Source organism: Dunckerocampus dactyliophorus, chromosome 2 (assembly GCF_027744805.1).
Source record: "Dunckerocampus dactyliophorus isolate RoL2022-P2 chromosome 2, RoL_Ddac_1.1, whole genome shotgun sequence".
Classification (NCBI taxonomy): Eukaryota; Metazoa; Chordata; class Actinopteri; order Syngnathiformes; family Syngnathidae; genus Dunckerocampus; species Dunckerocampus dactyliophorus.
In genome coordinates, this window is record NC_072820.1 from 25769716 (window position 1) to 25797584 (window position 27869).

At 41.2% G+C, this 27869-nt stretch overlaps 1 protein-coding gene across 13 annotated transcripts in view; it reads right to left on the reverse strand.

The window, feature by feature from the left end:
* The window catches only part of LOC129177840 (receptor-type tyrosine-protein phosphatase F), a 243955-nt gene that overhangs the window by 114604 nt on the left and 101482 nt on the right, over positions 1-27869 (reverse strand). For all 13 annotated transcript variants that reach the window (XM_054769386.1, XM_054769382.1, XM_054769379.1 and 10 more), the window contains exons 2-4: positions 24133-24298; positions 2611-2756; positions 157-298 (exon numbers count right to left, since the gene is read on the reverse strand). In XM_054769386.1, the coding sequence (XP_054625361.1) occupies positions 157-298; positions 2611-2756; positions 24133-24211 (367 nt within the window). In that variant the 5' untranslated portion in view covers positions 24212-24298. The remainder of the gene's footprint in view (positions 1-156; positions 299-2610; positions 2757-24132; positions 24299-27869) is intronic.

The following is a 27869-nucleotide window of genomic DNA, read 5'->3' on the forward strand; positions in this document are numbered from 1 at the left end:
TGTGGTTGTCCCGTTAATTTAAAATATCACCACTGCCAATACCAGCAAACATCAGAGTTTATGAAAATGAATAATGAATGTTGTGTGGGAATAAAAGCAAGATGGCAACAGAAAGGAGAGGTTTTTCAGATAAGCGTGTGGAGGTGCTCATCTTACCTTCAAACACAGTCAGCTTGGCGCTGGTGTTGATCTCACCCGCGCTGTTGGCGGCCGTGCACTCATAAATGGCCTCATCTCGGTGTGTACGCAGGGGCTGGATGCGCAGAACCGATCCCGAACCGTCGTCAAACTCAATCACCTGGGAAAAAAGAAAAAGGTCAGCTGAGTTTTTTTTTTTTTTTTCCTTCATTTCCAGGGTATTTCACTTGATTGCACCATGCAAACAACGCCATTCCTCTTTTCAGCTTTTTTGAATGTTGTACTTTCTGATATGCGTATTCATTCAGTCGGCATGAAAGGACTCGGCGGGCGCTTTCACACTAGCAGCCGTCAAGTCTGTTTTAACCTAAGATTTGTTTGTTTGTTTCTCTTCTGTCTGCAGCCATCCAGTTCTGGGTTGTCCATAGAATGATTCACGTTAAAGGCAGTTGATTATGTTGTGTTTTTAAAAATATTATTTTCATTTGAAATGAACAAAGGGCATAAAATTTTGGTAAATGAAATATAATTTATTACAGCTCTTAATTTCTACAGTAACATTGTTGCATGTAATTGTCATACACTCATTTATTATTATTATTATTATTATGATTATTATTATTATTATTATTATTATTATTATTATTATTATTCGTATGATTATTACTATTTAATATATTATTATTATTAAATATTTGGATGAAGTATTCTGAAAAGTGAAGTGTTTTTACATCATTTCCCATCAATTAGACGTGATAATACATAAAATTAAATGGTCTGTTTTACAGAAGATGCTTTTACTCTGAATAGCCGATGAAAAGCCTTTTCTCTAATTACATACATGTGTACAAGAGGTTCATAGTAATAATATTTCAATGAAATATGTAAAAGGGTCATGTATGGAAGATACTGTACAGCAGTGGTCCCCAACCTTTTTTGACCCACGGACCGGCTTGTGTTCCCACAAATCACCTGCCTGGAGTTTTTCCATAGAGATGATTACATCGCTGTTTGACATGTATGGTAAAAGGCAGTGTGCTAGCATGAATGAACAATGAGACAAATGTGTACATTAGCACTCAATAAGTCATCAAAACTTACCTTTATGCATTCCCACATAGTATCAGCATTTGACACCAAATATGAGGTGAAAGAAAAATGGTAAAAATACAGTAGTAGTCTATCTGTGCAGCATGAGATAAAGTTAGCACACGCACAATGGACATGCGCCAAGTGAGACGGATGTGACAGAGAGAATCCGGCCACTCATCAAAATAAAACATCATGGAAATTATTTTTTCTTTCTGTGCCGCCCGGTACCAAATGACCCGGGGGTTGGGGATCACTGCTGTAAAGCATGACACTCTGGAATACATTCATCCATCCATCCATTTTCTATGCCGTTTCTCCTCATTAGGGTCACGGGGGCATGCTTGAGCCTATACTAGCTGACTTCGGGCGAGAGGCGGGGTACACCCTGGACTGGTCGCCAGCCAATGGCAGGGCACATATAGACAAACAACCATTCACACTCACATTCATACCTATGGACAATTTAGAGTCTCCAATTAACCTAACATGCATGTTTTTGGAATGTGGGAGGAAACCGGAGTACGCACGGGGAGAACATGCAAACTCCACACAGAGATGCCCAACGGAGATTCGAACCCAGGCCTTCCCGAACTCTGGAACACACCAAAATTTAATGTCATGGAATTTCAATTCTACTTCCATCAATTCAAATATGAATTGCAATTCTACTTCCTGTTTGCCACCTCAGTTCAAAATCAGGGAAACTGAATTGGAATTTGGGAGACATTCTCAATTGCATTCGGAATTTTACACAAGCCTGTTACTAATACATGTACTGTTCCGTAGTGTCACTCATATGGTAGCACCTGATAGTTCTCGATCATGCCAATTTAATAGCGAGTTAATTTGCTTATTATTTTCTGCTTGTACAGGATCAGGACTAGGAAAACCCCATCATCCATAAAGTTTAAAGGACATTATTGTGAGAGGTTCTTTCCACCAGTACGACAGGACTGAACATACGTTATTAGAAAACGCCAGCCCAGAGCATAACCCAATAGAACCCCTGTCAGTATAGCTGTATTAGGTTACAGGATGGTCAGAAAACAGTGTGTGTTCACATCTTTTTGTTCATGTGTTCAAAGAAGCAGGGAGAGAGTAAGTAATACATCAACGGGGGGGGTATATAGGTGGAGATGATAGGCGAGGAACAGCGTGCGAGAGATGCGGGTGTGAGAAGACAGAAAGATGAAGTGGACTATATAAACCAAGATGGAGGAAGATTAAAGCCAAGGCAAGCCTGCCTGGGCTTGCGGGGGGAAAGCGAGTGAGAAGATGTGCTTTGTTTCCGAGGGAATTATTGCTAATGGGAGATGCCACACGTTCACGTTATGCTGTTTGTCTGCACAAATGAGTCACATTCATTGCGTGCGTGCTCACCTCAAAGCGCTGCGAGCTGACTTTTTTGCCCTTTTTCATCCAGGTGATTCGGGGCTTTGGCTCCCCAGTGGCCTGACACACAAACGACGCAACCCCGCCCGAGATGCCCGTCTGGTCCTCGGGGGATTTGATGAAAGTTGGCAGGCCTGAGGAGGACAGAGCATACGTGGTGTTAGATGAGAAGAGGAACCTGGGTCCTGAATGCTCACAAAGATAACAATACGCATTGTGCAGCGCACACCTGCAGACCCGTCATGGCAGCGGCACCAAAACACTGCATTTCACATGTTCTGTCTTAACCACTTATTGTCACTCACAGGCCAATAAAACTGGAGTTGTGACGTTTTAAAACGAGGAATTGATCAGGATAAGAAAAGGAAGTCTTAAATATCTCCGTACATACGTGAATATTTGTCATAAAAACAATCATTTCCCATTGTGGAGTCAAATTAAAAGGTATTAGCGGGTGTGCCCTTGTAGGGTGTGGTCTCTTGCCGGTCTCGGGTGTTGGCTGTCGTCCGGCCTGCCGGTGCCCTGTTGCTAGTCGGGGTTGCCTCTCTGCGGCACCTTCCCGGCAAAGCGGGGGGGGGCTTTGTAGGCTGGCTCTTGGGGGGCTGGTCTTGGTTCTGTCTGGCTCTGGTGGTGGGGGCCCGGGCTGGCTGTGTGGGGCGGGGCTTACTGAAAGGTGGGAGGCAGCCCCTCTCCTTTCATGCATTCTCAGTGACAATTACACAGACACACATATGTGCATATTTACATACATGTAGACATGCACACGTACACGCGCACATGTACATACGTACTTCCTCATAATAATAACCAGGGTGTTATTATGTTGGTTTTAGTACAGTAATGGTGATGCCGGCAATATGATTATAATTATTAGAATTGTGTGCATTACATTGTATTTGTATTGCACCTTATTGTATTTTGTATTGTATTGTATGATGTGAGGACTGCAGATGGAAATTAGCTCTGAGCTAAATCTGGTGCAGACATCTTTTTAATGAAACTGCACATTGTCCTTAATAAACTAAACTAAACTAAACAGTTATCGTCATTCTGTTCACTATCATGGTTAATAATTACATTACTACTATTACTACTAATATATATTATGTATGATGGTTCCAATGCAGTATTATCACTGCGGTTGTTAATTTGTCCTTTCCATCATGGTCTTTATGGCCGTCACAAACATTTGCTGATGTTGTCCTGCTTGTTTCTGTTGTTTTGTTATTGTCGTTGCAATTGTTGTTGTTGCTGTTGTCCTTTTCTCTCACTGTGTGTCCCCCTCTCGTCCCTGCACTCCCCACTTTGTTTTCTTTTCTCTTGTCTATCCCCTCCCGCTCCGGTCCGGCCGCTCCAAATTTGCATAACAACAAAACATCAAATAAGGTCAAATAAATTCTGTATAACGGGGGAAGAGTATTTCACATTTTTCCCTGGCAGAGCAAATCTGCTGAGCACGTAAGGGCATTTAGATCAACAATACTATCTGCCCTAATGGCTGGACAGGACAAAAAAAAAAAAGGTATTAGCGGGTTCCAAGTGCATGCCAAAGCAACAGGATGAGCTATAAACCTGGATAGATAACGGGATACAAGAAAGTCACTTCTGGAAAAAGCACAATCATCACAATGTTGAAAACAAAAACAAAAACATTTAATGACAAAAAATAATAAATACATGTATTGTATTAAATAATACATTAATCAATACAAATATTTAATTCAATACAGAAAACAATACAATACTAAATAAAGTTAGCTTACATAAGGAGTTATATAGTTAGATATAGTTAACAAAAGTATTTGTATAAATATATTTCAAAATATGTCAATATAAAACAATAAAAAAACACACATTATGTAAAATACCAAAAACAAATAACAAAACAAACACTAAAAATAATACAATTAAAAAATATTCCATAAATGTAGCTTACATAAGGACATAAAAACAGCTCAAAGAGTTCAAACAAAAAAGTTGTTTTCCCCTCTGATGTTAAGTTTTGGGAAAGTCCCTGGCTGGCAGTCTGCTTGCGGACGATAGGCCAAAACAAACAGAAAAAACATATGTTTTTAAAAATACCTGTGTTGGTGTAAACGTCCCACCCTGTTGTCATTGCAGAGGGTGCCAGTGTTTACAACAACACTCAACTCTTGCTTTGGCCTTGTTTACCTTCATTGAGCACCACGCCCGTCACCATCGCGTGCGTTTCTAAGTTGGCACAACAATGTGACACACCTCGCCTTTATTTATAGCCATAGTAATACGACTCTGGCTTCAATAACTCTCGCTACCTGCTCGCTTTACATCTCCAGAGTCATTACAGAGAGAGGGTGGGGAACACTTAAAGCACAGTGGCAAGGACAAGACCGCCATGTGGAGAGACACACACACGGGGGTAGAATTATTGCGCTGTGTACACAGAGGAGACGCCAGCTTTCCAGCACTGGTTGGACACCAGGGAAAACTCTGGCAATGGCTGCCACCACTTTGTTCTCTGACGACACTGGTGAGAGTCATTGGGGTGAGGAAGAGAATGACTAATTAGCTTAGTCATCCATTTTGCAATACTGCGATACCTTTGCAAACCTATTAATGTAAATTCCAATGTATAAACCGCACCCACTAAATTTAGAGGAAAACCAGATTTGTTCTAATATAAGCCGCACCAGTGTATAAGCCGTGGGTATTGAACGTCATAAAATGGGATATTTAGTACACAAAGTCGTTACATGGAAAGGTCTTTTAAACGTTTAATAAAATTTTTTTAAAAATCCAAACAGTGCCTCCCAGACAGTACAGAACAATACTAGCTAGCTAAACAGTGCCAAATAGTGCATGATGTAACTAGATACATAGATAGATACATACTTTACTTATCTCCAAGAGAAATTCAGATAACATTAGCCTACCAGAAAAGTCGTTAATCACTGTCCTCTTGGGAACTAAAACCACTAAAGTCTTCCTCTTTTGTGTCAGAAATGAACAGCGTTATAATTCCTTCATCACACACTTTGTCTGTCTCTCTCTTTCGGTGTGGTCTCTGTGTACTCCTGGCATTAGTGTTTTTTTCTGGAAGGAACTATGTGCAAGACTTGTGCAAAAGTCGCGCATAGTTCCTTCTCTGACAGCCAAATCCATCGCCTTTAACTTGAACGTACCCATTTCTTTGCATCCGTTCTATGATGGAAGATTGGGACTACCAGGCATATGTGCACAATGCGTCTACATTCCGGTACAGTAGGTGGTGGTAGGCGCCTAAACGTTGGTTGCGACCCGTCATAATCAAAAAGAAGAAGAACGCGTCTATATTCAGGCACCACGCCTACATTCTGATACAGTAGGTGGTGGTATACGCCTAAACGTTGGTTGCGACCCGCCATGAACACAAAGAAGAGGTCTACATCCGGTTGTCAGAATAGCTACTTGAAGCTATCCAAGTGCCACTGTCACTGACATCACAAAACTGCCACCTGAGGAACTGGCAAAACACCAAGAGGGAAACATTTGGTTGGTCATGTGGGTGCAGTGGATGTCAGAAAGCAACAGTTTGAAACCGTAAAAAAGACTTTCATTAACTATTTGAGAGTCTTGTTAAAGTGGCAATACCAATGTTCGTCAGTGGACCTCTCACAAATATTGACAGGAGGATGAACAAATTCATCTGGCTGCTTCAGTTGAACACATGGCTGTCCAAAGTCTGAGTGCAGAGGAATGCACTTCATTGAGAATTTCAATCTCTTCTGGAAAGAGAGGATCTGTTTAAAGGAAAAGGCTCACACCTGAACAGAGGTGGAGTGAGACGACTACGGATAACCTCTCCACGCTTTGAAGCATCACAATGGGCCTGGATCAGATCCTGTGCTGCCACCAAGAGATGAGAAGAAGAGAAGAAGAAGAGCGAGAGAAGAACTCCTGCCTTGCCACCCAAGGACCCAGCAAAGGATTCAGCCTACTCCACCAACCAAAGCTCCCCCAGCTTGGCCTCCACCATTGGCACCCTTAGCTGTTATTCCCAACAGCATCAATGCTGTTGTGTAGGACATGAAGGGCCTCTGCATTGCTAAATCTCATATCAACCAGAGGCCAAGGGAGGGGGTGTTGTCGCCTAAAACAATAACTACTGTCAAACCACATCGATTAGTTAAGAGACAGAAAGTTAGACTGTCCGATCACAGCAATATGATCCACATCCCTTGCAAGAACACAACACCCAGTTCAACATTCGCTAATCTTGGACATGCTGCACTCAATGTCAGGTCTTTAAGTAATACATCATTTTTTATTAATAATTTTATTTTCTTTTACAGTCTTGATTGTATGTTTTTAACTGAGACATGGCTCGACAGACACAGAGCTAATGATGCCCTCATTGAGTCTAGTCCTCCTCATTTCACCTTTGTTTCTGAAACGCAACAAAACCAGACGGGTGGGGGTGTTTGTGCCATATTCAGGGACAATATACTCACCCAAAAAGAGTCATTTGGGCCTTTTTCTTTTGAGTATGTGTCATTCAAAATGGTGTTAAAACTGACTTTCATTGCTGATTTAACTGAAGTTGTGTGCACTGATTTTGACCGTTTGGTCACTGAGGGGACTTGAATGTGTACGTAGAAACCTAACCATAGCAGAGGGCACACTCTTGGTTTGATCATCGCTACAGGTGTTGCTATTTCAAATGTGAATGTTGTGGATGTTGCTTTATCTGATCACTTTTGTGTTTTCTTTACAGTCCGTTACACCCAAACCAGCAGTTGGCTCCGCAGCTGTTCAGGGAAGACTCAAACATGCACAACATAACACAACAGGACACAACACAATATAATAATAATAAATGAATAAATAAATATTATTATTATTACCGTAAATTCCGGTGTAGAAGGCACTACTTTTTTTCTAAAACGTTGAACCCTGCAGCTTATATGGCTAAAAACTACATTTCCCATGATGCTTGGTGTGGTGATGTTCTAATCTCGTGACATCTCCTATACTTCACAACTACTACTAATTGTTTAAATATGTATTTCAGAAAACGCCATTACGAACAGTCCATCATAAAAAAAAAGTTCAGGAAACAAAAACGCTGAGAAGCCTGGCATTTGCGAATGTCGGTCTAGTTGAGCGGAGCCGGGTATGCACACGCGACAGTGAGCAACGTCAAGCCTGATCATTTTCCTATGTGTCTTGGCAAAGAGTACATTTAAAGTACTGCAGCTGTTTTGCTGCACGTTTAGAGAGCCCAATGAGCCCCGTATTACCTTAATTTTGGCAATGTGTTTTAGGTGGTAAAAAGCTGATGATGTCATTGATTTAATGTGGCTGTTAAAGTTCAGATCTGAGTCCTTTAATACCCCTAGATTCCTAACCTGATGTTTAGTTTTAAAGAAAGCGTCTTGAGGTGACTGATAACACTTTCTCTTTGTTTCTGTGTGCCAAAAACAAAGATTTTTGCCTACTTTTAACCATTGTAACCTTCACAGGAACAATGGTATCCAAAACATTTACAACACTTGATGTATAAGAGCTCAACAGATCATCAACGTTAGAACACGGAGTGTTTTCAAACCTAATCCTTGCCATAAACTGTATCGCGGTGCTGTCATTACTTTTTACTTTTTTTTTTTTTTTACTTTTTCTTTTGTATTTTGTATATATATCTTTTATATTTTGTACAAAATGAAAAATTGCTCTCAGCACAATGCAATATATAAGTCACTGCAACCTACAGCCACTATAATAAACATATTGTTATATAAATATTAGCATTATTAGTTTTGTAAAGGCAGACTTTTTCATCCTGGATTAAAATGTGCACTCAACATACAAACGTAAGTATGTATGAATGCCAAAATATATTATATATATATATACATATATAAAAGTCTTGTAAGCTTGCAAGATGCAAATCCAAGTTGTTCGAGGCGCCGGAATAAATGTGACAACTTTTCTGCTTAAAAGTCCAAGCGGGATAATCCGCCATAAACGGGATGTCACTTAGCGTAAATTGCTATGAGGTGTTTTACTTTGGTGTGTGTAATAATAAAAACGCCAACTGGAATTAAACACGGGCTGTTTTCCACAACACTTGCACAGCAATTTAAAGTAAGTAAGAAGAAGTGTCATCGCGCTCGGGTTGTTATGCGTGCTTGACGATACATAAACCCCCCCCCACCATCCGCACTTTTGTGACCTGTGCCTCCCTTTCATTGTTCCCAAACCTGGCTGACATTTGGGTGATATTTTGGTCCTGGCAGTCACAGTGAAAATATTTACAGTGCAAGCACACAATCACTCAATCCTTTTCTGCGGCATCCGACTGTGACTGCAGCGCTAATGATTCTAACCTGATAAGCTCTTAAGAACGTATGCAAGAGCATGCATCCGTGCGTGCGAAGGGTGCTGGCTCGGCATCCTAAAGACCTGATTATCACTGTTCTAACCTGACTTGGAGAGTCCGTCCGCTAACATCTGTGTGTGGCGGTTCCGGTGAAGATAATGCATGCTAGGCTTTTTGCTTTGTTGCTATGACAGTGGATCAGACGGCATTAAACAAGAGTCCTCTGCCTCAAATTAAAGAAGCAGCCTCGTTTCCATTGTGTTTAAAAATGTTTAGAAGCTGAATCTTAGAAATGACAAGAGTTTGGAGGATAAGTAGATGAGCTTTAACACTCCTAAGCCCTGGGCCATGTTTCTGGAAAATGACCAAAATACAGTGCTACCTCGGTTTTCAACAAAAACCAAAAACATGTTTCTAATAGGAAATACATAGGAAATAATGTAAATCCCATTAATCTGTTCCTGGCACACAAAAACGTGAACAAAACTATATTTTACACAGAACAGGTATAGTTTTATATGCAGAACAGTAGACCACATACTTACTAATACCACAAGATTCAACGTACCAAAGAGAGAAATCACACACTCTGGCATCAATAGGCTTAGACTGTTACAAGCTGTCGTCGATTGACTACACACTTTATAGACTATTTTTCCCACAGTAGTAAGGGATATAGTGCGTCCTTTGTCCATGGGCATACTTTTATCTGGTCACAGATGCACGAGTAAATGAAAAATTTACTTGCGATGTCTCATATTTTAGTCGCAAAGTGCGACCATTTAGTTGCAGTCTGGAGCCCTGACTTGGAACCAAAAACTTTGGGCTCTCAACGGATAAAGGCTGATCCAGATCATTCACGAAATGTCAAAACTGTGTGTGGTCAACCCAAACACACACACATACAAACACAATGTAAAGAGGGTGATAGCGCTCTAACAAAAGGCTAGAAGGTTCTATTTGGACAAGAACTGGGTGTTCCTCCATCAGCGACAGTTGATGTTATTGCACGGTTAGGTTTTGTCACTTCTTTTCTTAAAGTCTTTTTGCCACTGCCTTGTGTCCCATTTCCCCGGCTGTCAGACACTTGTCACATGAAAACAACGGCAGGGATGAGGTGAAGAACACACAAGCCTACCTATGCAAATCCTTCCGAGATGTGCACTCTCTCTCTTTCTTGCTTTCCGGGGTTTTTTTTCCACATCTAAATAATGCTCCAAAGTCACTATCTTGACACACGTGTCTTTAACACATGCACTTTTCCAGGTGGTGTTTGCCAGAACTGTCAGCACAGGTGCTTGCCAGACATGTCAGGATGCGGAGGCTGAGGTTACAGAGATGGGAATATATTGCTTGTGTTCGTCAAGAGACAAAATGACGGATTAGATGATGAGATTAGATCAACTTGCTGGAGAAATACTCTTAGATATCCAAACTTCCTGTCTGGTCTGACAGTAGCATCATTAGGTAGACTTTCCAGTCACTGTTTGTACGTTCATTGGCTGCTCTAACATGCCATTGCTATATGACCAATGATGAGGCATGATTGTGATTAAGTAATAAAGTAACAAAAAAATAGAAAGTGGTCCACGCAAATATGGATATTTGTAATAAAAACATATTTCTCACTGCGGGGTCAAATGAAAATGCAGTAGCAGGTGTCAAGTAGCATGCCAAAGCAACAGGTAGCGCTTTAACCCTAACTGTACGGCTATGTGGAAGAAAGTCAATTCCGGAAAAGGCTCAATAACTCAATAAAATAGAAAAATACTAACTAAAATTAGCCTACAAAAGGAGGCAAAGTGAAGTTATACAAAGCAGTTGTTAGCATGTCAAAGCAGCAGGTGGCTCTTGAACCCTGGAAGAGAGTCACTTCCGGAAAAGGCTCAATAACTACAATGTTGGGGAAAAAATGCTCCTCTCCAAAACAAAATCATGCTTTAAACATTGCCAACCAATTAATATAAAAAATAAACAAATAATTGTAATAATACATTTTTTTAATTAAATATTTATAAAATTAGCCTACATAAGGAGATACGTAGCGGTGCAAATTGAAATTGCACAAAAGTGTTTTTAGCATTAAAATACATAAGCGAGCGTCAAGTAGCATGCCAAAGCAACAAGTGGTGCGTTAACCCTAATTAACTACCATGTGACACAAATGTGTCTGCAGCAAATTTGCTGGATTTATATTCTTTCCTATGGGAAAAATTGCTTCGGTTTAGTATGTTTCAGTTTTCTTCTGAGATTATGTAATTTAGGTATATCTTTTGTGACAGCAATCCTGCAACTTTTCTGACAAACCTCACACATCAGGTTGTGCAAAGTTGCCTATTAAACGTGGCCCTGACAATTACCACAACGAGTATTTAACACTTCCTCAGGGTTCCTTCGCTGTCAATGCAAGAGCTCGTCAACCGAAGCAAAGAGGCTTTAACTGTCAAAATAAGAGCAGCGAACAGCTATTTTATGTGGTTTTGAATGTGCCAAATTGCTGAACGCAGAGAAAGCAGGAAGGCTCTCATAAATGGCACAGACAATTAGCACATTTCCAAACCTGCTCCTCTCTGCGGTGTCGAGTATCAGGGATCGATGTGCGTGCGGTAGAGTGAAAACCATTAATTCTTATGAATAATAGATTAGCAAGTTATCATTTTGCGAGGCGACACTTAGTGGGGGATACATCTGATGCCATCAGAGCGCTTCGTTTTAATGGAACGCTTCCATTTATGCCTTTGCCGACAATTAGCGGGCGGCTTGTTTGCAATGAAGTACAAATAAAGCTGCCCCCCCCCCCCTTAAGTTATTTACCTCAATGAGATTGAGGCACTCTGGGCTGTTTAAGCCAATAAACATTATGTCTGCATTTGTGTTTTGGAGCTGAAAATTGAGAAGTATTGTGGTGATTTTGGTATTACTGTCAATGACTTATAAAAACACGATGCTGTGGTAGACTCCTCTCTTTTGGGTGTCTAAAATAAATAACTGATAATGTGATGGAAAGAACAACATAATTATCAATTTTGTGGAATTAGTAATTGTTGGTTACCATAATTGCTGTAATTATAGTGTATAGTTTATAGTGTATTCAACAAAAGAGCAAAGACGAGGGGACTTTAACTTTCGTTAATTGTTATTTGGGTAACTTCAAAATAGACAGCATACAACAAGTTGATTTTTTTTAACTTTTAGAATGATCTGGAGTGCCTGAGAGAGTGGAAAGGGAAACCTAGCTCTCTTTGACCATGTGGTCATTTATGAATAAATATGTCAGCACAACACAGACGCAACAGAACCACTGTTGTAGTAGCAGTAAGGAGCACATTGCTCAGTCAGCATTCATAGCACTGGTGAGTTGATTGTCAACAACAATGTGAAGAGTGCAACACACAGGACTTTCACACCAGCAGAGTAACAACATTTTAAAGTGCATGCAGAGCTGGATAAAGCTGCTGGATGCTGACTAGAGCTGCAACTGTCAATTCACTGATCTTTGATTGTGACCATGGAATCAATCATCATAATCAAAGAAAAGTCATTCCCAGTCAAACCAGACTAAATTCACCCATGACAACACAACACGACACAACACCAATCTTCTTTTTCAAGTCACGGCGTGCAAGTGATGTGACTCATCACTGCTGTCCGAACAGAAATGCTGTCTAAAGCTATAGCGGCCAGAGAGAAAAAAAACATCAAACTTTCAATACCCCAGTGTCCCATGAAGGGGCGATGGTGGGGGCTGGGGCGCGGGTAGATGGTTCTATCAAAGCCTTGCAGCTTTCTGTGAATTATTCAAGACAGCACAGAAAGAACAAGAACTCTAAGTGCAATTACCCTTCGCTCCTCTCCTTCCCAGTGTGAGCCTTGGTTATGTAGCAGCTTTCATCTTCTCCAGCTCCGATTATGACTTAGGGAGGCTAACGTCTACGCACACTCTTCTCCTCTCTTTAGATGGCCAATAAGCACCATGTGACATTTGGGAAAGGAAGACAAATCGCACCGTGATTTGAGCAGAGAGCGACGCCTGGAGTGGGCATTTAAAACAAATGTTTTAAGAATAACCACTTTACTTTTTAATAGAGACCATGTGGGATGGGTTGTACTTTATTCAGACAGACATCAAACCTACATTTAGGTGAACATGACTCACTCCCCCTTCATGGATCACGGATGAAATCAGGAGTACACTTCACTCGCTAAATGTACTGCAAAAAAGATGAGTTAGGATAATCCATAACGCCGCGGATGGAGAACATACAAACCCTCTGTTTCTAAAATTACAATTATTAAAATTTGATGATCTGGCAAATTTTCAAACGGCTAAAATTATGCATAAAGCAAACCATAACCTGCTGAGGAAAATACGATCTCAGGGAAAAACTCAACTTAAAACGCTGACAGTATATGCGAGAACAACGCTAACACTTTTCAGCATTTCAGTATGTGGACTCACATTATGGAACGGATTGAGCAAGGAACTCAAACAATGCACAAATATGAGCGATTTCAAGAAACAGTATAAGAAGTTGATGTTTGCAAAATACAAGGAAGAAGAGTCCTGAACCATTGTGTACAAAATGCTATGTCTAACCACTACAACACTATGTTCTGTTGTGTCTATTTTATACTTAGTATTTATTGTTACTGTTATATGAATTATTTACGGTGACAATATCTTTGACAGCTATTTTACCACTTTGTTACAGTACCTTATCCTTTTGCGATGTGGCGAAGAGTGCATTTGGAATACAGGAAGTGAACAAATGTATTGCAATTGATGTGAAACGGATGGGGGGTTGGACTAAGCTTTGCTTCTTTCGACTCCTTTTGGACATGTGGAACTGCGAATTGTATGACGTGATGCATTCCAGCGTAACTTGTATGCATTTTTAATTAATCAAACCATTACCATTATGGATGTCACATGGCAGAGTTTTAGCCTGCGTTAGAACAACACAAAGAGCTCACCTATTTCTCGAAAACCCTGTATCTCCACTTCATAATGAGCATGTGCTGTTAAATGTGTAAAGGTAAGCACACAATAAAAATGTGTCATTTATGTTATGTTTTTTTAACAAGTATCTCAACTCGCTGCCAGAACTGTCCTGTCAGCCTATTAGTGTGCTAACAAAATGGAAACCGGAACCAGAAGTCACTGCCTCCGTTGCCCGTCTATGATGCCATCAGAGGTTGACTCTGTAGTTCTTTGCTAACTGACACAGTTACGCCACAAGTCTCTGCTTTGTTTTGATCACGGCTGCGAAATAACCCAAAACAGAGCCAAAGAAAGCTGCAAGTGCCAGCATTTTGATAAAGAAGTTGAGACACACTGTTGGATTCCAGGAAATAAGTCATAACAAAACACAAAGGTGGATCTCGCTGTGTCATAGCCGTCTTTATCAACAACCACATTTTCAATGATGGAAAAAGTGACATTAAAGGAAAACTGCACTTTTTGGGGAATTTTGCCCATCATGTGACATGTCTTTCTCTTATATGTGCGTTCTAAAGATCAAAAAACAGAAAAAAATAGTAAGTTGCAAGTAATGGGACACACCTATGCCGGCAACAAAGGCCGCGATCAAAACACCTCTAAAAACCTCCAACCAGGTTTTACGGTTTTATATACATGCTGCAACCATGTAGGCACATTCATGATCACATGTAATACTTACAGTATTTTGCCGTATTTTGGTCCTTTAGCGGATAGTAGCGAGCCGGTGTGGTGAGGCGAGGTGTCAATACGCCAGTAACGTAGTTTGATCGGCGTAACAACTTCAATAATAATATATTAACATAATAATTAATAACATAATACCAATGTTTCTGTAGCTTGGTTAATATGCACGTCACATTATATGTCAATGGAGCGTTGTTGTTTTTTTGTAGGCGGTGTTTCCGATTATGTGCATTCTTAGCTAAGTCTCTTTAGCTGCTTTTATATCTTCAGAACTTCACAGAAAGACATGTGTTCATGTCTCACATAAGGATTGTAGATGATGGACAAAATAAAAATTTAAAAATGCAGTTTTCCCTTCAATATTCATTTATCTCTTTCACTCATTTATATATTTTTATATGCATTTCAAATTGTTTTCTGCATGTAAAACTATAAAAAAAGGGTCTTGTGTTAATATTTTTGAGCCTCCAGAATGGATTAATTGGATTTTATTATTTCTTATAGGAAAAACTGATTTGTTTAGGGTATGTTTCAGTTAGAGTCGGCCCTTCTGAAAGGGATTAATGGCCCAAACCGAGGTTCCACTGTATAATCATTAGACAAATGCTCAATGACTTACGGACATTAGTTGCTAAGTCCCACCTGTGCCCTTGCAGAGATGTTTTGCTGGATGACGCCCATGTTTTTCAACCAATCTTGCTCAACTTTTAAACGCGTGTGCTTGTTAGCCCCCTAAAGCTGTATACCAAATTTTGTGGTGATTCAGCTAAACATACTAAAGTTGCAGTGTGTTTTGTAGCTCTCTGAGACGTCAATCCAACCTGTGGGGGAGCTCAAACTTTAAGGATTAGTAAAAGTACCACCAAGTGGTGTATATTCCGAACAATAGTACCACAGGCAACACAGTAGGCATGCGTATTTTGACACATTTTCACCCTATTTCATATTTCGATACTGGGGGCTGAAAAAAGCTGATAACCGTTATATAGGCCAATATATGAAAAAAGAGCATTGATCTACACAGGATATGCACCATACAAAACTAGAATGTTCTCCTTGACGGGCCCAGACAGCATCACACTAAAGTGTAGTGTTATATTGGTTTACAAAGTGGTGTAGAGAAAATGCAGTTTCTTTTCGCGTTTCAATTGTCTCTTCCTACTGCGGACTGCGTGAGACAGAGCGGCAGAGGAAGAGCGCTGCTCGGTGTGTGAGGAGGAGGGGACAAGTACAGGGAGCAGGCAAACAGACGCTGGGAGGGAGTGACTGAATCATTTCGACTTAAGAACGGTCGTCTGGAACCAATTGTGTTCATTAGTTGGGGACTTAGTGTGTTACCAATGATATAGGTACAACATGTACGTGTATATATATACAGTATATGTGTATGTATGTAAATATGAGTTTGGATGCAGTAGTAATATTAAACGAGGATAATTAATGAAAAAAACAATAATAAAAGTGATATAATAATACGTAATGATAAATGTTATTTACCTTTGAAGAGGAGTGGTCGAGCATACGTCGTTGTGGTGGAGGAGGAGGAAGAGTTATTGAAAAAAAGGACAAATCGTCGTCGTCGTTAGACTCTTCTAAAAGAGGTAGTGTTCTGTGGGTGATGTAGAATTAAGCAGGCCTATTAACTCTTCATAAACTTTAATCACACGCTCTGTCCGGGTTGTATAATTTAGCTTTCCATTTAGCTTTATCTCCCCAGCCTAACTCTTCCTCTGTTGGTCCCATTAGCTCTAAGGCTGCATTAGCAGTGTCACAGTGCCCTCTACTGGTCAAGCATGTACAGTAGCAGTATAAATACTGAATGAGCGACTACAAGGCAAAATAAAATAAAATATAGACCAGTCGGATTGTGTTCGTATCCGCGAGTGTTCACTAGTCGGGTGTTCGTAAGTTGGGGACCTAGTGTACTTGAAATTGATGCCATACATATTTGTTCTATGTATATGTTTACTTTTGTCTAAATTAAAAAAAAGGAATAAAAAATTGGCTTTGCGACACATTTTTCAGAGCAGCCGTTTCTCATTCAAAAAAGAAAAAATGGCACCCAGATTCACCTCTTCCAGTCCACATTAAAAGAACTGCTTCGGCTTGGTGTGTGAATGTGGTACTGCTTGTTTATGTCGCCATAACACGGGTTAGCAAGCAGCCCGCAGCTTTCTTAACTTGGCTGCCTCATTAGCTATACGCTAAGCTGGAAAACAGCAGCATATACTACGCAACGAGCTGTTAATGCATTGATGGGCTGCGTAAGTAAAAATTAATCTTATCATTGGCTGGACAGTGTTCGTCGTTGTGTTATACGTTGTTACCGCTTGTTGTCGCCTGTCACTCACAGAGTTGCACTGCAAAATGGTACAGGATAAATTATGTGTTTATTTTATTTCCAGTTCATGTTGGATTTTATTTGTGCACTGCATAAATTTGCTGTGTGCTGACAACGCTGGAGCGGTGCACGACTGCACAGGCACGCAGCTTAAAGGGAACAAAAACACAAGCATAAACTAACAACTAACAGCAAACTGAAAAGATGCAAGTCTGTGGTGCTGAAAGCAGTTTAGCTTTGGTATCAGGAAGACATAGAATGTGTACAATGCTGGCACACTGGTTTATGGCTCTTTGCATGCAACAACTTCTGTGCAAATGAAAAATTCAAAGTGGGACATTTTGAATAACATGTGACACCATTGTGATGGAAATGCAAACTACTCTGCTAAGTGGATACTGGGAGGAAGGGGGGATTGCCTTAGCACTAAAAATTAATAGATCAATGTGGGCTAAATGTTAAGTGTATTAAATGATCCCGAGAGGTGCTGGGGCTCAGCTGGCGAGAGGACTCCCAACTTTTTCAGCGATCCCATTTTGAGGTTAGGTCATCATCCATAAACCCCCCCACGCCCCCGCCCACTCAACCCCACTCACCTAATTAATGTGCCTCCTCTGGATTAGCCCTCCCTTGGAGACCACAAAGCCATGCTACCATTGTTCCGATGGTCTTGACCGACCACACCACTCTCCAGTCTTTAGCTAATTTAACTCCCCGCTAGCTCCAGTTGCATGAGTGCAGTAATAAAAAACAAGAAAGACATTCAGGTTTTCACAAGCTTTCTTTCTTGACTTGTGAAGAAGCCAGCATTGAACATTTCACCAGTAAGCGCTCCAACAAGTTGCGTCATGTTCACATAATCTTTGGGTTGAGACTTGCCTACTGTACATCCACAACAACAATTATTTTTGGTCCTTAAAAAGTGAACTTTTGAAACACTTCGGCCATGGTGAAGACTTCCCAAAACTGTATCATCTGTGTTTGTGTGTAGACATGGAAAAGGGCTTGTGTAACATAATCTCAGGCGTCTGATTGGCCCTCGTAGGCGGATTCACACCAGGATGTGCTGGACTTGGGGGGTGAAGTAGGCCGTGCTTGGGTGCACGAGCCAAACGTGTTGGACGTGGGCCCAAGCACAGTACGATTTGTCTCATGGGTAGGACTGGGTATTGTTTACATGTTATCAGATCCCGATGCTAAAGTCTACTGTGATAGAATTGAGTACTGCTGTTGGTGTGTCAAGGACGGCAATAGAGTTTAAAAAGAGCGTCAGACTGTGTGTGTTTTACTCACACAACGTTACTAGCACAATAGTGCCTTCGAGCACTTGCTTCAGGTGGCATTCATTTAGCACCCAAATGAGGCACTGATAGCCACTTAGTTTTTCGGTCCAGTTAGTACTACTTACATTGGCACTGGTGCCAATGTAAATGGCGTCCCCACAGACCATGGAGGTAGGAAACCGTTAGACACACCTAAGGAATTGCTAAAGATCAAACATTTCCCCGGTGTGTAGCAACATACCTATCCAATTAGCCTTCCCTGGAGTGGGAGAGTAAAGAATCCCAAAAGACAAGCAGACAGGGGGTGTCCATTGTCAACAAAGCTATTGATATAAGCGCAAGTTAAAATGCTCTTTTCTGGAAGGACACTGGCGGCGGATCTTGTCGTCCTGTGGCACTGATGAATCTAGGGCACAGCTGAGGGTTTGTGTGACTGCTTACAGCCCTGCTATCGAGCTCCCTAATTAAACTATTCATCTCACATCATTAACCTCCGCAGACCCTGTCCACCCTCCACTCTGACATTGCTGCACTGTCTTATGAAAAAACTCTGCTTCAAATGTGTCCACCCTCTAAACTGCGCTCTTCAGCAAATAAGGTGTATTAGTTTTTTTTTCCTGGATGGTTTTCCTCCGTCGAAGCGGTGCTCCGGCTGCCGGGGTGATGCGCATGGAGCGCAGCTGCGCGCTAACCACATTACTCTCTCAGAAGTGGCTCTCCAAGGTGGATATGGTTACCTTTAATTAAAAGATAATCAGTTTCTGTCACTGTTTGATTTTGAACAGGGCGACCACATGGACAGTTAAAAACACAATCCAATTTGCAGCTGCCCAGCTGCCCGTCTGGCCACCCCTGCGCAAAGCACTTTGGCACATTCATTACATCACCGCATTGTGAGAGCTTCTTGAGTTTGCCAATTTAATCTAAGCCTGTTCGTCTAACATGGCGGGGTGCAGGAACTCTGGAGCTGTTGCTCTGCTCGTGAAGTTAGCGTCGTAAACTGCAGGCTCCTTGGCGAAATTGACATCTTTGCCATTTGTCCACTTGAAACTGTTTAAAGGGCCCCTTTTATGTATACACACAGCTTGGCCGAGGACAGTTTTGTAAGAAAACGCCCCCAACACAGGCTTCGCTACAAATCTTAAAATAAAGCCTGCCAACTACCCATCAGACGTGGGACCTGTAAATTTAGTTACTTTGTTTTTCTTCAGTGAATATGCTAACCCAGCATAATGTTGCCATCAACAATTTTTAATGTACATATTGCTGCTATGTTAATTTAGTCCTTTGTGGTATTTTCTATTTGTGTATATGTAAATACTAGCTAATGCCGAAACAAAAACAGAAGCGGGACATACATGGTTATCGGACAGTCAAATCGGGGGTTTCATATGATTCCGAAAATTTTTGCCAAAATTTTGCCTTGGTTTTCTGCATGGAAAACTATCATTATTCTCTCAAAAATGTGTTTTGTGTTAACATTTGTGGGTGTCTGGAACAAATTCATTGAATTTACATTTCTTATAGAAAAATCGGTTTTAGTCTGATTTTTGGAACCAATCAATAACAAAAACAACGGTACGACTGTATTCGTATTTGTACAAACTAGTGAACTATTTGTTTGTTATATGTTATAGATATGAGCACATGACACTATTCAAAATGATGGTTTGGTGTAAAAAGAGTCACTTTAAAAGATACTCAGTTCATTAAGGTGGCATTGTCATCCTCCTGTTAATGTGATTGAACAGGGGGTGCACCCAAAGGAGGCCTTTGTGGTCCTGGCACGGAAAGATGATAACATGAGAGGCGCGGCCACAGCGACACATACATCAAAAGCTTATTAAAGCCGGAGGTATAACTCACGACGACACCATGGCAAAAAGATAGCTTGAACACAGGAGCTGGCTATGTGCGACTTTGAGGCTGACCTTGCAGGCCCCGGTGGCCTATTGTGTACAAGTATGGTGGAGGTGGTGGTGCAGAGCCGCTTGATTAGGCTCAGCTCCCGGGGGTGCGGGGGGGGTTGCTGGGGGGGGATCGATGGGATGTCTGCGATCAGCACTTGCTGTAATAACACTACATTGTGCTTGCCTATTCAATGACAAAACAAGACGCAACAATGTCACAGACCTGATAGCACTGCCGCAGGACTTATTTGAGCTGCGACATCACAACCAGCCTTAATTGCGCATCAGCGTGAACACAATGACACAATGAATCGGCGCATAGGTAAACAAACACACGCAAATGTCTGCATCTTTTGGTGGAGGACACTCAACGCACTCTTCCATGCTCCTTGCCATCGTGCATCTGCTTCAACGCATTTAGGGCCAAGCTAGCAACAAACAACATAGCAACAAAACAACATTTCTGCATCTCTTGTATAATTATATTTGGATTTTAGGTCACTGACGTTTTGGAAAGCTCATTTTTAGTTTTATATGCTTCTCCATGTGAGTTTTAGGTCAGTGGCATTTTGGAAAACCGTCCACAGGGGAATTTTTTCCATTATTTGAACCATCAATTCATTGTTTAATGGTTAAATAAAGGTTTATATATTGATATTATAATAGCAATTGTTGTAACCCTAAATAACCTTAGATTCTACATTAAGGATGGGATTTAGCTACCTTTTTTCCCCAAATAATATTTCTATATTAATCTCAACACCAAGAAAATATTACAGAAAGAATTATAACAATCCATAACTTTTCCGTAAATTACCTTCTTCCATCGGTAAATCATCGGATTTGGCACAAAAACCTGACATTAAGGTTTATATAGTGCCACTTGTTGTTTCTGCATGTGGTTTGGCTCCCAATGCTACTGGAAACGGGAGAAAACATGTTTTTGACTTGTTAATGCGCAAATGTACGCCCCTGTTACACAGCCATGATTTATCTGAATTTTTTCCATGTTGCCATTCTACAAGGCAGTGATGCAGAATGCTGGGGAAACAAGTCACCCCGGCAATCGTCAGCCTTCAAAGGTAGTTTCCAATCCGTAATACAGCCAGGATGACACCTGCGTAAAAGGGGAATGTCAAAATGGCAGTTTGTACATGTGAAACTCACTGCTCGCTGCCTGTTGTGCTGAAAGCAATGGTCGCTGTCCTACAAGGTGACATTGTCACATATACAATTATATGATTACAGGACGTTAGTATGGAAAAGCTGAAGAAATAGCCCTCCTTTTATGGTTTCTGTGTGAAAAGCTAACGCTAAATTGTGTATTACGTTCTCATGCTGTAACTTTGTGGGATCTCTGTGTAAAAGGGGCTGTAGTCATGCTGCTACTTGTGTTTAAATGTACAGCCAAACCTTGGTTTTTGAAGGTACCAGTTTTCGTATGATTTGATTTTTGTTGAAAATCTCGGTTGTCAAACATACAAACTGTTGTATTTTACCATTCAGCACGTACAATCACACATGATGTTGCCGTCAATGATTAGAATTTTGAATTCACATGTTTCCGGTATGTAATTTAGTCGTTTATGCATGTTTTGTACAAAATACTTGCTAAACAGAAGCGGGACATACAGTACAGTACAGTACATGGTTATTGGAAAGTACCGATGCACGTGCAGTCAAACGCCCCAGTTTTTGAACGCCCCAGTTTTCACCAAAATTTTGCCTGTGTTCTCATATACATGTCTTGGTTATCATTCATTCCTCATTTAGAATTATTTCACATTGTTTTCTGAATGTAAAACGATAATTATTCTCTATAAAATGTATTCTTTATATTTTCGGATGTCTGGAACAGATTTGCTGGATTTACATGATTTTCTATGGAAAAAAACGGCTTTACTTTTCGCACATTTCGGGGTTTTTTTATTGCACCTTTTCGAATGAATAACGAAAACAGAGTTTCTCTGTTTGTTTTTATGTTGTTTCTGAGCTCCTCACTTGGATAACTTTCTATCACAAAGTGACAGACAATTGATGTGTTTTTTCTTTTTGTTTGTTTTTTTCCGAAGACTAAACCTGGGAATCTTGACAAGACAAACTCAGGCCATTCAATTGTAAATCTGTCATGCATTCTCCTGATCAGATCTGTCTGGTGTCTGCGTTACAACAGGAAATCCAAAGCGGCGCTATCAAGTTCACATAACTAAGTTGCAGCAAAATTACAGGCACCAAATTTACACAACCCTGCTATTAGTGGTAGCTGTTATTTTCGCCCCCCAACAGTCTTATTTTAATTCTACGTCTGCGCTGCACTCAGGGTAATAACAGGTCTCAGCCTTTACTTTTTGTCCCTGAGCATGCATGCACACTAAAATACTAAAATACAAGCAATGTTTAACCTCAGACCAGAAGCACGCCTTTACTGAGTTCCTTCTGTTTTTTTTCCAGTGGGAAGTCTTCCTTGTCCACATATCACTTATTCACTACTAACATCTGAGACAAGGAAAACATTGATAAAGATATATCTGGAGCCTAAATTGGTTGAATTCTACTATGCAAAGACCACAAACGCAGAAGAGAAATTTTCCTGTAAGGTCACAAAAGAATCACAACATGCCACAAGAGACAGTAAGTGAGTTTGAGGAGGCAAAGAGTTCACAACAACAAATCCTGCTGGAGCCGAACATGATAGAATGGGCCAACTGTCATGGCTGGCTGGGGGGGGAGTGATGTTGGGGGTATAATTGAATTACAGTGACCCTCTGACAGCACTATAGGTGAGGTCATGTGCTGAATTAATTCTGTCCCTGACCCTTTTCTTGGCGTCAGGGCAGAGGCTCACAGTCCCCCTCACCCGCCCACCCCAAGCCCCAAAAGGTGAAGCAACAGTGCCTCAGCGTCTCTTGCTCCATTTTGCAGCCTGTCATTCACAGTCACCGCCGACGGAGCAGAAACGAACAGATGGATGTTCGACATTGCAACCTCCTAAGGCCGAGTCACATTTGGAAAACATGTAAAATCTTGATATAGTCGTATACACTAAAATACAAGTAATATGTTTACATTGGTCAAAAATCCTTTATATCACAGGAGCACCTTGCTTTTTGAGGACTTATTGCAAATCCTTGGGATATTTTTGTTGTTGTTGCAATAACAAGTAGTTTTGCAGTAGGTCCTCAAAAACAGCAGAGCTATCCTGTCATATAGAGGATCGTTGACTTGGAATTTTTTTTGTTCAACGGGCGGCATTTTTTCCAATAGATCCTCAAAAACAGCAGTGCTATTCTGTCATATAGACTATCTTTGACTACAATTTTTGCAGTTTTTGAGGACTTACTGCAAGAGAAAACACAAGTCAGTGATCTCTATTTGACAACAGGATCTTTGACTTGGAATTTGTTGTTTTACAATGACCAGCATTTTTGCAATAGATCCTCAAAAACAGCAGAGATATGCTCTCATATTGAGGATCTTGGACTTGAGTTTTCTTTTTGTTGCAATGACCAACAATTTTGCAATACTGTAGATCCTCAAAAACAGCATAGCTATCCTGTCATGCACAGGATCTTTGACCAGTGTAAAAATGTATTGTGTTTTAATGTATGATTATATTAGCCATTTGGTGACGATAGTAAGTGGAATATTATTTGTTGTTTTTATTTTAGTAGTAAGAAATGATTACGTGTGACATTTAAACTTTAAATTCCCAGTGTAGTTTTATTTCTAAAGCTTTCATCCTTGCAGAAAACCGACGGCAGTTATTTAAAGACTATCACTTCTTTCACAAGAAGATCAAGACTGCACAGCTTGAGAGCGTTTTCTTGATGTGCGACAACAGTGACGCTCCAGCTCGGCATAATAATGTCAGCGTAGTCTCCAAAAGTACACAATCCATCATTAGATGACCATTATTAACATTTTTTTGAGACTGAGTGAATGTAGCGTCTTACTGTCTGCCGCTGAGAACATCACCACGCAGCTGAGCAGAGGCAGGACGAGCCACGCCCCTCTGGGTGAGTGGGGCGCCATGTCTCGAGTCCGCACTGCTGCCTCGTCCTCCTCCTCCTTGGTCCCCTGCTAGACGCGTCCCACTCTGACACAATCAAAGGCTAAAACCTGCCAGAGAGACACAACATTAGTATTCACACTTCAAGCACACATTTGCATGCACTTGAATGAGCACAGTCGTCATAATAAGGAGGCAAAGGAGGAATATAAAAAGTCAGACATCAAGTGAGTGGGGAACGCATGGAGGATATCTCTGGGATCAACAAGGCATCCCATACCCGCCACAAAATCCTGCTCCGGGGCAGGCGACAATGAACAAGCAAAACACCACGGCATAGCAGAGCAGTCAGGAAAAACAAATGTGGCTCAGTGTCGCAGTTATAATTCATGGGGAGAAGTGGCAGCAACAAAAGGAAGGTCACAGCGGAGATGACTTGAAAGCTCCCTGAGGAACGAAGGCCACTTTGTGCTCCTCATTAAGAGATTGCGGCCCCAGGTGACCTCAAATCAACAAAGGTGCCATGATCTCATTTAACAACAGCACATATGCATACATAAACATTCAACAGGCACACACACACACACAAAAACACACACACACCCTGAGGGGACACCTCAAGCAGCAGGTTAGACACAAATCAAACAGAATTGAGCAAACTATAAAAGAGAGCGAGAGCGTTGTTCTGTGGGGTTACAGTGAGAGGGAAAGTACGAGAACACCAAGGTCTATATGGATATGACTGCTGATTTGAAGAACTTACCGCCACAATTGTTAGTTAAAGATCCTCTGTATGACAGGACCGCTCCTTTTAAGAAGCTACTGCCAAAAATGCTTGTCAAAGATCCTTTATGCGGCATCGGTGTCTGTTTTATTTAAGTAACTACTGCAAAAAACACCAAAGATCATTTATATGCCAAGAGCAACTGCTGTTTATAAGGACATACCGCAAAAACACGAGGCAGAGTGCCCCTGTCAAGTACAGCAGCTTTGACAAGCATTTTTGCAGTAGGTCCTTAAAAACAGCAAAGCGCTCGTGTCATACAGATGATCTTTGACTAGCGGTTTCCCCCCTCCCCCTATATCAGTGGTTCCCAAACATTTTACAGTTGCGTACCCCTTCAGATATTTGACCTGAAGCCATGTACCCCCTACTCCTGCACACTTAAAAACATAAACATTTTTATCTGAATGAACTTGAATACTGAACAGAATTAATTGTTTCATTATTTTATAGTAATTTCGGGTCAAAAATGTGCATTTTGCATGGCCACATGTTGATAAAGTTTCACGTGAGCACTGAGAAATAGATAAATAATCATCCTACATACCTTTTATCCCAGTCTGATATTGGCATCCTTCCATTTGAATGGGTTGAATTTGAATTGTTTTTTTTTTTTTTCCCATTCGCGATGGCTATGGTTTAAGTCTGCATATTAATTTAATACCAAATTGAAGGGAAAAGTCTAACAGTCACGATAAAGTATTATCCGAAGTACAAAAAATACATACAACCAACAATAAAGCCTCATTTTCGGGGGAATTCCGACTCACCTCTGCGCCGTGCGGGGACTGGAACACCAATATAAATGAAATTGCCAAGATTAAACACTCTTAATGCACAAAATAATCATCAAATTGACTTATTAGTTCATATAATGCACACACCACAATGAACAACTTCATGAATTGTCTACTTTCTGCTCCGTTCTCCTCGCCCCGTGAGGTGCTCAGGCGCATTCGTAATTGTGAGTGTTACGCGCTAATTCTTTTTCTTTTTTGTTTTTTTATTCACGTACCCCCAGTCACAATTGGTGTACCCCTAGGGGTACGCATACCCCGCTTTGGGAGCATATGCTCTATATTAATCTATGTTTTTGCTGTTTCTTTTTTAGTTAATTGCTCGGCCGTTTAGCAGCGCTACATACTTTTTTTCCTCGCGTCGTAGTTTCTACGAAGCCAGAGTGGGGTGTAAATAAGCAGCAGAAATAAATAATGATAAAACATCACTTCAGGAATTTGTCTCATTGAAGATGAAGAGCATCTGCCCGACTCTGGCATCTGCTGCGAAAGATATCCCGTGCAGCGCCAAGGGTTTGGATCACGGCGAGCAGCCAACTCTATCAGCCTTGCTCACATGAAGCTACATTAAAAACCAAATAAATAAAAAAAGGTGAACGTCAAAACAAATTTGTCAGCCAGCAAACTTGATGGGAGCTAGCTTTTTTTTTCTTTGGAAAGCTGGCTGCAGGCATTGGAAAAAAAATTGGGTTCAAATGTGTTGATTGCAGAGTAGGGCGAGCCTTCTTCTCTGGCATCCATACTTTTAGGCTCCTTTTTTTTTTCCATCACACTAAAGTTAACAATGAGCTGCTTTCTCGTGATTAGCAAAAGTGAAAGCAGTGATGGTTCCCTTCTGGCTTCTCAATCATTTAAGCTGCCCTTGAAGATGATTGACTTCTTCCTCAGTCGGAAAGTCTTATTTTACTTTGAGTTGGCACGAAAGACCCGGAAGCGCTCAAACTTTATCGCTATGTTTTCACTGGCACAATTTGTGTTGGGTAAACCGTGTCAGCTATGTAAACACTTTAGTATAATTGATGTCGCTAATTGTTACCACATTATTGTGATATTGTCTTTATCACTGGCTAAATATCGTGATAATATTGCATGGTGACTTACTTACTTTGCAATTCCCACCCCTAGCATGAACTCCATCCATCCATCTTCTTTCGCTTATCTGAGTTCGGGTAACGGGGGCAGCAGCCTCAGCTGGGAAGCCCAGACTTCCCTCTCCCCAGCTACTTCGTCCAGCTCCTCCTGGCAGATCCTGAGGCATTCCCAGGCCAGTTGAGAGACATAGTCTCTCCAACGTGTCCTGGGTCTTCCCCGAGGCCTTCTACCAGTCGGACATGCCCTGAACACCTACCCAGGAAGGCGTCCGAGAGGCATCCTGACCAGATGCCCAAGCCACCTCATCTGGCTCCTCTCAATGCGGAGGAGCAGCGGTTCTATTCCGAGTTTCTCCTGCATAACAGTGCTTGTCATTTTATCTCTAAGGGAGAGCCAAGCCACGCTATGGAGAAAACTCTTTTTGGCCGCTTGTACCCATGACCTTTTCTTTTCGGTCACTACCCAAAGCTCATGACCACAGGTGAGGGTAGGAACTTACGCATACCGGTAAATTGAGAGCTTCGCGTCTTGGCTCAGCTCCCTCTTCACTACAACGGGCCGATGCATAGTCCGCATCACTACAGACGCCTCACCGATCCACTTGTCACTCTCGCGTTCCATCCTTCCCTCACTCGTGAACAAGACCTTGAGGTACTTAAACTCCTCCACTTGGGGTCTGGATTTCCTCCCTGATCCCAGATATGGCACTCCAGCCTTTTCCAGGCGAGAACCATGGACTCGGAGCATGAAATAGAATACTATAGTAGCACAACGCCTGTAGCGCACCCAAAAATGCTAACACAGTCGTGCTAAATAGCTAAATAAAGTTAAATAAACAGAGGTCTGTTGTAATTCAAAGTACTACTACTACTACTACTACTACTACTACTACTACTACTACTACATGCAACCAGCAGAGGCACCCTTAGTTTCTTACCGAGCTTGCTGTCTAAAGACGTAAACATCTGATTACCATCCATGCTGTTGCAACATTATTCTGCCCAGTAC